Source organism: Bombina bombina, chromosome 6 (genome assembly GCF_027579735.1).
Source record: "Bombina bombina isolate aBomBom1 chromosome 6, aBomBom1.pri, whole genome shotgun sequence".
Classification (NCBI taxonomy): Eukaryota; Metazoa; Chordata; class Amphibia; order Anura; family Bombinatoridae; genus Bombina; species Bombina bombina.
The window spans coordinates 1009290392-1009303266 of NC_069504.1; the positions used below are offsets into that span (position 1 = coordinate 1009290392).

At 36.7% G+C, this 12875-nt stretch overlaps 1 protein-coding gene across 1 annotated transcript in view; it reads right to left on the minus strand.

The window, feature by feature from the left end:
- Positions 1-1706: 1706 nt before the first annotated feature.
- CALD1 (caldesmon 1) overlaps positions 1707-12875 on the minus strand; it is a 287339-nt gene continuing 276170 nt past the window's right edge. Inside the window, 2 exon segments of the mRNA XM_053718725.1 lie at positions 1707-3145; positions 6930-6963. Of these exon segments, the coding sequence (XP_053574700.1) occupies positions 3120-3145; positions 6930-6963 (60 nt within the window). The 3' untranslated portion in view covers positions 1707-3119.

The following is a 12875-nucleotide window of genomic DNA, read 5'->3' on the forward strand; positions in this document are numbered from 1 at the left end:
CTTTCATCAGTCCATAAAACCTTAGAAAAAATCAGTCTTGAGATATTTCTTGGCCAGTCCTTGACGTTTCAGCTTGTGTGTCTTGTTCAGTTGGTGGTCGTCTTTCAGCCTTTCTTACCTTGGCCATGTCTCTGAGTATTGCACACCTTGTGCTTTTGGGTACTCAGTGATGTTGCAGCTCTGAAATATGGCCAAAACTGGGTGGCAAGTGGCATCTTGGCAGCTGCACGCTTGACTTTTCTCAGTTCATGGGCAGTTATTTTGCGCCTTGGTTTTTCCACACGCTTCTTGCGACCCTGTTGACTATTTTGAATGAAACGCTTGATCTGTTCGATGAATCACGCTTCAGAAGCTTTGCAATTTTAAGAGTGGCTGCATCCCTCTGCAAGATAATCTCACTATTTTTTGACTTTTCTGAGCCTGTCAAGTCCTTCTTTTGACCCATTTTGCCAAAGGGCAAGGAGTTGCCTAATAATTATGCACACCTGATATAGGGTGTTGATGTCATTAGACCACACCCCTTCTCATTACAGAGATGCACATCACCTAATATGCTTAATTGGTAGTAGGCTTTCAAGCCTATACAGCTTGGAGTAAGACAACATGCATAAAGAGGATGATGTGGTCAAAATACTCATTTGCCTAATAATTCTGCACTCCCTGTATATATATATATGTATATATACCAAGGAACGTCACCAGCGCAAAACCTACTTATATAATGACTTGTTGTGTATAATATATGTTATTTTGGAACCATAGGGCAAAATCAATGATAAACAAATGGCGCACTGATATATTTTGTCTCTTTAAATAAGTAAATTAATAGTTTCAACTATTGGTGTCAAGTGATTAATACAGTTCACTTCTGGATGCAGTCCTATTCCAGATACAATGTGATAATAAGATTTTCTGCTTACCAGAACTGACCCAATCCTATGAGGTAAGTTTGAAGCTTTAAGGGTATGGTAATGGTTAGATACACCTCTATCTGTCCGTTCCAGAATATATTATCCTCCTCTTAGATCTTTATTTTCAGAATCTTTTCCAGGAAGGTCTGCGTGGTATACTCGCATATTCTTTTATTCCATGGTGAGTTACACACTCTGCAGCAGGCAAGGAGAAAGACAGTTTCTACATTGTAGACATCAACCCCATATCACACACTCCGGAGGTGGACAAGATTCTCACCACCAGATTCTCAGCACGGAATGAAAGAATAAAGAGTCCATTTGATGCGAGTATACCATGTATACCAGGGCATAAAACTAGTCAGGAGGCTTGTGGCCATGCACCAATTATTTTAAACTGGATTAAATAAAAAAAAAAATTTTGTTTTTACCAGCCCTATCCTTTTGGTGTCTCTTGTTGTGCGGCTGTACATTCCTTTTTTCTTGTACTTTTGTTTGGCCGTTTGAGTCTGCACCCCTATCAGCTGTTTCGTTGTGGACTGTTTCCACTTCTGCTTTCCGTAGGAACTATAGCGTCTACAGGACCTGCAGCGACGAGGAGAGTGTGTGAAGTTTTACTGTCCCTTTAATATATGTAAATGGACATCAGACTATGCACAATCTATCAAATACTACACATACAAACACACTGCATATCTATTACACACGCATTTCACAAAAAAATCTACTTTGCACCACTACAAACACACCCACAGACACTACACAGACATTTTTTAAATAAAGATATAGAAAGTGTTACTGTATTTTTTCATTTATTGTGGTTGCAGTTTCTAATACATTGTTTAAACAATTAATTCTATGTAGTTGAAATGTTCAAAGTGTTCACAAAAAAAAAAAAAGTCAGCATTGCAGACAATACAAGGCAAATTTGTATAGATTTATACCTATACAAATAACTGAATGCATTTCCAAATTGCAAGTAAACCAAATAATTATTGTAAAATTACAGTCAGCAAAGCAGTGGATCGAATCTCTGGCATAAAAGAACGGTGGTGAGCAATTACTTCCATTTTTGTGGGTCAAATTATTGTATAAAGTACTATGCATATTACTGTAGTCCTAGAAAATATGAATTGGCTCACCCAATGCACACTGCTTATTAAATCAAAGTTAACTCCTAGCAAATTAATGTTTTCTATATACATATAAAATGAAACCTGCCTGTCAACATCTTTGGAATGGGTAGAAAAAAACGAGAAAAAAAAAACTGATATAAAAAAAGAGAACTTCTCTAAACACTGTGCTTTCAGGATTCGGAATTTGTGATTTTTATAAAAAATTTAGAAAATAGTTTAAAAATTCTGTTTATAAATTAATTACATTGTTTTACTAATTCTTAACTAATTTAGCAAGCATATTCTGTACCTGTGTATTTCTTTTGTTATAGTTATTTTAATGTGGGGGGCTAAATGTTGAATATCTATGTTTTTATTAATGTCAAATACTTTCTAAACTAACAAAAAATGTGAAGTAAAAAAAAGCTGTGATATTGGCTAGTATGTAACAATTCTCTAGATATTTTCTAGCACGAAATAAGCATGTTGCAATTAGTAGTGGCTTAAGATTAAATGCTGTTAAAAGCTGCCTGTGTATATATGTACTGTGTATAAACTAATGGTTTGAACTATAACCCTATATGTACCACTTTCTGCTAATACTAAACAATTTTGGACGTATTTTTATTAAATTGGAAGGACTGATATTTTAAGTTAGCAATAAATGTAGCAATGCAGTCAGTATCTTTATTCTGGACAATGGTTCATTTGATAGACTAACACTAAGAGGTTATTTTCTAGTCTAAAGTGCAGCAAGGTCATGTATGTGTGTATTCTCATGGAAAACTGCCTCCCTATGCAATTCTCTGCATACAGCATTTTGCTGAATGTATTTCCAAAGCATTATGTATCAGTAGAAATGATTTGTTTCACAGCCTGATTCTGGTAAGAAGTAATCATTTTGTGCAAGGCAGTACTATTATTCTCATGAATGTCTTACATTTAGGGAGTATTAAATACAGTGCTACTATACATGGTTTTTAATCAGTATATTTGGAGACAAAACATGTTTTGGTAAGTAAACATAAATATAATAAAAAGACAATTTAGCACTTTATAACTGGGTGTTGGGTCCAGTGACTTGGAACTTCTTCTATGGCTCCTTTTCAAATCTCAAACCTGCTGAAGACAAACAAAATGTTTAAACTGTTTGACATATACAAACTGTTATACTATAGATTAAATATGATAATTATTACAGAACAAAAACATTAATGCATATTACAAATATTAAATAAACATAGACAAGCAGAACCTCCCTTAGCATTATGGAACATATATAAATTATTCCAATATGCAATTATTTTTCTTTCATTTCTATTAACCCCTTAATGACCACAGCACTTTTCCATTTTCTGTCCGTTTGGGACCAAGGCTATTTTTACATTTTTGCGGTGTTTGTGTTTAGCTGTAATTTTCCTCTTAATCATTACTGTACCCACACATATTATATACCGTTTTTCTCGCCATTAAATGGACTTCTCTAAAGATAACATTATTTTCATCATATCTTATAATTTACTAAAACAAAATTATAAAAAATGAGGTAAAAGAAAATGAAAAAAAAACACACATTTTCTAACTTTGACCCCCAAAATCTGTTACACATCTACAACACACCAAAAAAACACCATGCTATATAGTTTCTACATTTTGTCCTGAGTTTAGAAATACCCAATGTTTACATGTTCTTTGTTTTTTTTGCAAGTTATAGGGCAATAAATACAAGTAGCACTTTGCTATTTCCAAACCACTTTTTTTCAAAATTAGCGCTAGTTATATTGGGACACTGATATCTTTCAGGAATCCCTTAATATCCTTTGACATGTATATATATTTTTTAGAAGACATCCCAAAGTATTGATCTAGGCCCCTTTTTGTATATTTCATGCCACCATTTCACCGCCAAATGAGATCAAATAAAAAAAATTGTTCACTTTTTCACAATTTTTTTCACAAACTTTAGGTTTCTCACTGAAATTATTTGCAAACAACTTGTGCAATTTGGGCACAAATGGTTGTAAATGCTTCTCTGGGATCCCCTTTTGTTCATAAATAGCGGACATATATGGCTTTGCATTTTTTTTTGGTAATTATTATTTGGTAATGTATTATGCCCAGCAGTGGAGGGGTTAATTAGGGAGCATGTAGGGAGCTTCTAGGGTTAATTTTAGCTTTAGTTTAGTGTAGTAGACAACCCCAAGAATTGATCTAGGCCCATCTTGATATATTTCATGCCACCATTTCACCGCCAAATGCGATCAAATAAAAAAAAAATCGTTCACTTTTTCACAATTTTAGGTTTCTCACTGAAATTATTTACAAACAGCCTGTGCAATTATGGCACAAATGGTTGTAAATGCTTCTCTGGGATCCCCTTTGTTCATAAATAGCAGACATATATGGCTTTGGCATTGCTTTTTGGTAATTAGATGGCCACGAAATGCCACTGCGCACAACACGTGTATTATGCCCAGCAGTGAAGGGGTTAAATAGGGAGCTTGTAGGGAGCTTGTAGGGTTAAGTTTAGTGTAGTTTAGTAGACAACCAAAAGTATTGATCTAGGCCCATCTTGATATATTTCATGCCACCATTTCACGCCAAATGCGATCAAATAAAAAAAAATCGTTCACTTTTTCACAATTTTAGGTTTCTCACTGAAATTATTTACAAACAGCCTGTGCAATTATGGCACAAATGGTTGTAAATGCTTCTCTGGGATCCCCTTTGTTCAGAAATAGCAGACAGATATGGCTTTGGCGTTGCTTTTTGGTAATTAGAAGGCCACAAAATGCCGCTGCGCATCACACGTGTATTATGTCTAGCAATGAAGGGGTTAATTAGGTAGCTTGTAGGGAGCTTGCAGGGTTAATTTTATCTTTAGTGTAGAGATCAGCCTCCCACCTGACACATCAGACCCCTGATCCCTCCCAAACAGTGCTCTTCCCTCCCCACCCCACAATTGTCCCCGCCATCTTAAGTACTGGCAGAAAGTCTGCCAGTACTAAAATAAAAGGTATTTTTTTAAAAATGTATATTTTTTAGCATATTTACATATGCTGATGTGTAGGGTTCCCCCCTTAGCCCCCAACCTCCCTGATCCCCCCAAACAGCTCTCTAACCCTCCCCCTCTACCTTACTGGGAGCCATCTTGGGTACTGGCAGCCGTTCCCACCCGCATCCACCCCGTGCATGAGCCCGCCCCCCGTGCACGCACGCGTCCGTGTGCGCCCCCCGCGATCCCGCCCACGATCCCCCCTCAACATCACATGGCCCATCGATAGCAGCCCACCCGCCTCCCACGTAAGCTCCCACCCCCAACGATACCGGTCATCGATGTCCGGTGCAGAAAGGGCCACAGAGTGGCTCTCTCTGCATCGGATGGTCAAGGGGGGTTATTGCAGGATGCCTCGACATCGAGGCATCACTGCAATAACCGGAAAGTGGCTGGAAGCGAGCAGGATCGCTTCCAGCTGCTTTCCAGACCAAGGACGTACGCCATACGTCCTCGGTCATTAACTGTATTTTTTTTTAGGACGTATGGCATACGTCCTTGGTCGTTAAGGGGCTAATATCTACATATTCCTTAAAGGGACATAAACATTAGAATTCAATTCCTATAAAACCTATAATTGTGCATAGTAAAAAGATATTTTTTTGCTCAGTATTTCTGTAATTATTTAACATTGAATAATATTGTGGAGTTATCCTGCAGGTTTCATAATGCTGTCCCTGTAACATCCTACACAGTGATTGATCAGATCATTTAGCTCATTTAGATTTGTCCTTAATTGGTCCAATGTCATCTGAAGTTTATAACTTTCAACAGCAAAATGATTCTAGCTCTCGAGAGATTGTTTATTCCAGCATGCAACCCTCTAAGCATTTTATCTGGCTCTCCGTTTCCTCATACTGAACACTTATGCTTGACTGAATGAGGGATGAATTTGTCATCTCCACAGTGTTTAAAAAGTATTATGGCTATCATTATACTAAATATATTCTACTGGAAATGCTATAGAAGTGTACATTTGTATATGTTCATTAACATAGGAGGATTGTGGGCATTTCTGAAACCCAAAGCAGAATATATCTAGTTAAATAATTACACATATAAATAGACAGATAGATACCAAATAGACAGACAGAATGATATACACCAAATTGATAGAATGATAAACACCAAATAGAAAGATATCAGATTGATAGATACCAGGCAGATATAAATCAGATAAGATATAAATCAGATAAGATATAAATCAGATAGATAGATGATAGATATTAGCTATATATATATATATATATATATATATATATATAATATATATATATATATATATATATATATATATCTCAGATAGACAGATATATAGATAGATACATAAATAGATAGATAGGCAGGCAGGCAGACAGAAGATAGATATATATCAGATAGATAAACATATAGATAGATGATAGATAAATATCAGATCGATAGATAAATATCAGATATGTAGATTGATAGATAAATATCAGATAAATAGATAAATATCAGATATATAGATAAATATGAGATAGATAGATAGATAGATAGATAGATAGATAGATAGATAGATAGATAGATGATAGATAGATAGACAGGCTGACAGACAGATAGAAGATATATATACAGCAGATAGATAAACATATAGATAGAATATATAGATAATATGAGATATGTAGATAGATAGATAGATAGATAGATAGATAGATAGATAGATAGATAGATAGATAGACAGGCTGACAGGCTGACAGACAGATAGAAGATATACATCAGATAGATAAACATATAAATAGATAAAAATCAGATAGATAGAGTGATAGAAAGGCAGACAGGTTTGCACGCTGGCCCTTAAACTGGAAAATCCAATGTGGCGTCACATACCATTGGAGTCAGACTTTTTCCCTCCAGTTGTCATCTGCAATTAAAAATCATATGATTACACACGTGACAGGTTTTTCTCTTTTGCTAACTGTGCTACTATAGTTCTTTCACAGATATGAAGTGAGCATTCTCAGGTTTGTTAAATTGCATTTATTATAGATGTGTATAGCAAACAATGTCAGACCAGGTGGCCAGTATAATCTTACATCACTCATGTTAACTGCCTATCTATTGCAACATATATGTAATAGAAGTCTTTGTACCAACAAATCAAACAGAGGGCCTGTAATTTATAGAAAACACAAATGATTTAATAGGTAGATGACTGATGTGTCACCCATCAGTATCCAATGAACCTTCCATAGATTTAGCTTTCTGTACAGTTTATTGCACACCCAAATATGGTCTAAATTAGAAATATCTGATTACAATGATTTAACTTTAAAATGTAAACAGCTACGGAAAGTAAATCTTGCAGAAAGATTGCATAGCCGCTTCCTGTATTACTGGCAGCAAGAAGGTTAATAACTGTTCTGTTGTGAGAAAGAAATATGGTTGTGGTGGACTTAAGTCATTGATTTTAAAGAAGAGTACTTTATTCTATTCATGGGCTCAAGCCCCTTCTCTTTTTGCAGCCTAGCAATGACCCTGAAATCAAGACTAAACAAGAAACGTAGCAAATTAAAGGTACATGAAACCCAAAATATTTCTTTAATTTGCTTCATTCTCTTAGTATACTTTGTTGAAGGAATAGCAATGCACTGCTGGTACCTAACGGAACACACCTTGTGAGCCAATGACAAGAGACATATATGCAGAGCTACCAATAAGCAGCTTCTCCTAGTAGTGCATTGGTGTTCCTGGGGCTACAAAGGTATGCTTTTTCAACAAAGGATATCAAAAGAACAAAGCAAACAAGATGACAGAGAAGTAAATTGCATGCCCTATTTAAATTATGAAAGGTTGACTTTACTGTCCCTCTAAAGAATGGAAGTGCAGAACACGTTTATTTGAAGGATAATAAGAAAACATTTTATATACGCATTTCATACATGTGTGTGCGTCTAAACAATTAAGTTACACAACAAATTAATGTTTAAAAACACTAAAAAAAATGCAGGTATTCAAGGTCAGTTGAAACCCCTTGAAACAACTATTGAGCATGATTCCCTGGTAACCTTTGTTTCTGACTAAACAGAGATCAGGGGCGCGATCCGATATAGATCGCAGTTTGCGGCGCAAGCGAGGGAACCGGCATCGCCCGCAGTTTCAGCTCGCAACTCGAGCCATCCCATATAAGTCGCCGTCAGATGCTAACGTGCCGTAAGTCTCACAAACCAGCGATGTCCAGAAATCTGCGCAAGTACAAATTTCTGGCGTCGCCAGTGACTTGCGCCACGTTAGAAACTGCCGGCGCCTATAAAACCTGACTAAAGTCTAAAACACCCGCACTGTCTAACACGCCTCCCTAACATAGCCCGACACATCTAACACGCCTCCCTAACATAGCCCGACACGTCTAACCCTCTATCCGCTATCCCCCCTCACTAGCCAAACAATAAAAAAGCTATTAACCCCTAAACCGCCGCTCCCGTACCCCGCCGCAACCTAATAAAGTTATTAACCCCTAAACCGCCGCTCCCGTACCCCGCCGCCAGCTATATTATATCTATAACCCCCTAAAGTGAGCCCCTAACACCACCGCCATCTATATTAAAATTATTAACCCCTAATGTAAGCCCCTTACACCGCCGCCATCTCTATTAAAATGATTAACCCCTAATTTAATCTACCTACCCCGCCGCCAGCTATATTATCTATATTAACCCTAAGTATATTATAGTTAATTTAGGTATTACATTATATATATTAACTATATTAACCCTAATTATATTAGGGTTAATATAGTTAATATAGTTACTATAGTATTTATATTAACTATATTAACTCTATCTAACCCTAACACCCCTAACTAAATTTATATTAAATTAATCTAATTCATTTATAAACTAAAATATTCCTATTTAAATCTAAATACTTACCTATAAAATAAACCCTAAGATAGCTACAATATAATTAATAATTACATTGTAGCTATGTTAGGGTTAATATTTATTTTACAGGTAAATTGTTAATTATTTTAACTAGGTATAATAGATATTAAATAGTTATTAACTATTTAATATCTACCTAGTTAAAATAATTACCCAATTACCTGTAAAATAAATCCTAACCTAAGTTACAAATACACCTACACTATCAATAAATTTAATAAACTACAAACATCTATCTAAAAATACAATTAAATGAACTAAACTAAATTACAAAAAAAAACAAACACTAAATTACAAAAAATAAAAAAAGATTACAAGATTTTTAAGCTAATTACACCTATTCTAAGCCCCCTAATAAAATAATAAACCCCCAAAATAAAAAAAATTCCCTGCCCTATTCTAAATTAAACAAATTTCAAAGCTCTTTACCTTACCAGCCCTTAAAAGGGCCTTTTGTGGGGCATGCCCAAAGAATTCAGCTCTTTTGCATACAACAAATACAATCCCCCCCCCCATTACAACCCACCACCCACATACCCCTATTCTAAAACCACCCAAACCCCCCTTAAAAAAGCCTAACACTACCCCCCTGAAGATCTCCCTACCTTGTCTTCACCACACCGGGCCGAACTACTGATCCGATCCGGGCGATGTCTTCCTCCAAGCGGCAAAGAAGAATTCTTCCTCCGGCGATGTCTTCCTCCAAGCGGCAAAGAAGAATTCTTCCTCCGGCGACGTCTTCCTCCAAGCGGCAGCAAAGTCTTCATTCTTCCGGCGGCATCTTCAATCTTCTTTCTTCGCTCCGCCGCAGCGAGCATCCATCCAGGCCGACGACTGAACGACGAATGAGGTACCTTTAAATGATGTCATCCAAGATGGCGTCCGCCGAATTCCGATTGGCTGATAGGATTCTATAAGCCAATCGGAATTAAGTTAAAAAAATCTGATTGGCTGATTGAATCAGCCAATCAGATTCAAGTTCAATCCGATTGGCTGATCCAATCAGCCAATCAGATTGAGCTCGCATTCTATTGGCTGTTCCGATCAGCCAATAGAATGCGAGCTCAATCTGATTGGCTGATTGGATCAGCCAATCGGATTGAACTTGAATCTGATTGGCTGATTCAATCAGCCAATCAGATTTTTTAACTTAATTCCGATTGGCTGATAGAATCCTATCAGCCAATCGGAATTCGGCGGACGCCATCTTGGATGACGTCATTTAAAGGTACCTCATTCGTTCAGTCGTCGGCCTGGATGGATGCTCCGCGCGGCGGAGCGAAGAAAGAAGATTGAAGATGCCGCCGGAAGAATGAAGACTTTGCTGCCGCTTGGTGGAAGACGTCGCCGGAGGAAGAATTCTTCTTTGCCGCTTGGAGGAAGACATCGCCGAGGAAGAATTCTTCTTTGCCGCTTGGAGGAAGACATCGCCCGGATCGGATCAGGAGTTCGGCCCGGTGTGGTGAAGACAAGGTAGGGAGATCTTCAGGGGGTAGTGTTAGGCTTTTTTAAGGGGGGTTTGGGTGGTTTTAGAATAGGGTATGTGGGTGGTGGGTTGTAATGGGGGGGGGGATTGTATTTGTTGTATGCAAAAGAGCTGAATTCTTTGGGGCATGCCCCAAAGAAAATAAAGGGGGGGGGGGGGGGGGGGGGGGGGGGGGGGGGGGGAAAACAAAAAAAAGGCCCTTTTAAGGGCTGGTAAGGTAAAGAGCTTTGAAATTTGTTTAATTTAGAATAGGGCAGGGAATTTTTTTTATTTTGGGGATTTATTATTTTATTAGGGGCTTAGAATAGGTGTAATTAGCTTAAAAATCTTGTAATCTTTTTTTTATTTTTTGTAATTTAGTGTTTGTTTGTTTTTGTAATTTAGTTTAGTTAATTTAATTGTATTTTTAGATAGATGTTTGTAGTTTATTAAATTTATTGATAGTGTAGGTGTATTTGTAACTTAGGTTAGGATTTATTTTACAGGTAATTGGGTAATTATTTTAACTAGGTAGATATTAAATAGTTAATAACTATTTAATATCTATTATACCTAGTTAAAATAATTAACAATTTACCTGTAAAATAAATATTAACCCTAACATAGCTACAATGTAATTATTAATTATATTGTAGCTATCTTAGGGTTTATTTTATAGGTAAGTATTTAGATTTAAATAGGAATATTTTAGTTTATAAATGAATTAGATTAATTTAATATAAATTTAGTTAGGGTTAGATAGAGTTAATATAGTTAATATAAATACTATAGTAACTATATTAACCCTAATATAATTAGGGTTAATATAGTTAATATATATAATGTAATACCTATATTAACTATAATATACTTAGGGTTAATATAGATAATATAGCTGGCGGCGGGGTAGGTAGATTAAATAAGGGATTAATCATTTTAAGAGATGGCGGCGGTGTAAGTGGCTTACATTAGGGGTTAATAATATTAATATAGCTGGCGGCGGTATAGGGGGATTAGATTAGGGGTTAATAATTTTTATATAGGTGGCGGCGGTGTAAGGGGTCAGATTAGGGGATAGATAAGGTAGATGGCGGCGGTTTTAGGGGTTAATAACTTTATTAGGGATTTCGGGGGGGGGTCGCGGTTGACAGGTAGATAGACATTGCGCATGCGTTAGGTGTTAGGTTTATTTTAGAAGATCGCGGTTGACAGGGAGATAGACATTGCGCATGCGTTAGGTGTTAGGTTTATTTTAGAAGATCGCGGTTGACAGGGAGATAGACATTGCGCATGCGTTAGGTGTTAGGTTTATTTTAGCAGCCAGTTTAGGAAGTTACGGGGCTCCAATAGTCAGCGTAAGGCTTCTTACGGCTGCTTTTTGTGGCGAGGTGAAAATGGAGTAAGTTTTCTCCATTTTCGCCACGTAAGTCCTTACGCTGCATATTGGATACCAAACTGCGCGGGTTTGGTATACCTGCCTATGGCCCAAAAACTACGGGCGACGGCAGAAATATACGGGCGTAACTTCTAGGTTACGCCGTATATGTGATACCAAACCCGCGCAAATATTGGCGTCGCCGGCTTTTGCGGGCGACGATTTATATCGGATCGACCCCCAGATGTACATACGCTCCTGCACTGATTTAAGCAATCACTGTGAAGTGTAAGGAGCATAACTTGCTGAGGTAAATTACAGGAAAAGCATTCAACATAATGAAAGTACATTGCACTTTTTATTATGCTTAAAAGGACATTAATTCAGATAGAGCATGACATTTTAAACAACTTTCAAATTTACTTTTATGACAAAATTTGCTTCACTCCCTTAGAATACTTTGTTGAATGATCAGCAATGCACAATTGGGGAGCTAGCTGAACACATTGGGTGAGACAATGAAAGAGACATATATGTGCAGCCTTCAATCAGCAGCTAGCTCACAGTAGTACACTGTTGTTCCCAAACCTACCTAGGTATGTTTTAAACAAAGGCTACCAAGAGAACAAACCAAACTAGATGTTAGAAGTAAATTGGAAAGTTGTTTAAAATTGCATTATCTATGTGAATAATAGGATTCATGCCCTTTTAATTTAACATTTTATGGAAGGCATTCATTCTGAATGTAATGTCCTTTTTACCAAAAAACTGAATGCATCCTTTATCATAGCTGCACGTGCATATATACAGCAGATTGCAATCACATGGAAAAAAGGAGATGCAATATATAAGAAGAGTTTAATAAAAATTTTAAGGGAAATTAAACCAATTTTTTTTCTTTCATGATTTAGAAAGAGCAAACAAATTTAGAAGACTTTCCAATTTACTTCTATTATAAAATGTGTTTCATTATCTTGGTATCCTTTGCTGAAGAAACAGCAACGCACTACTGGAAGCTAGATGAACACATTGGCTGAGCTTATATCTATATC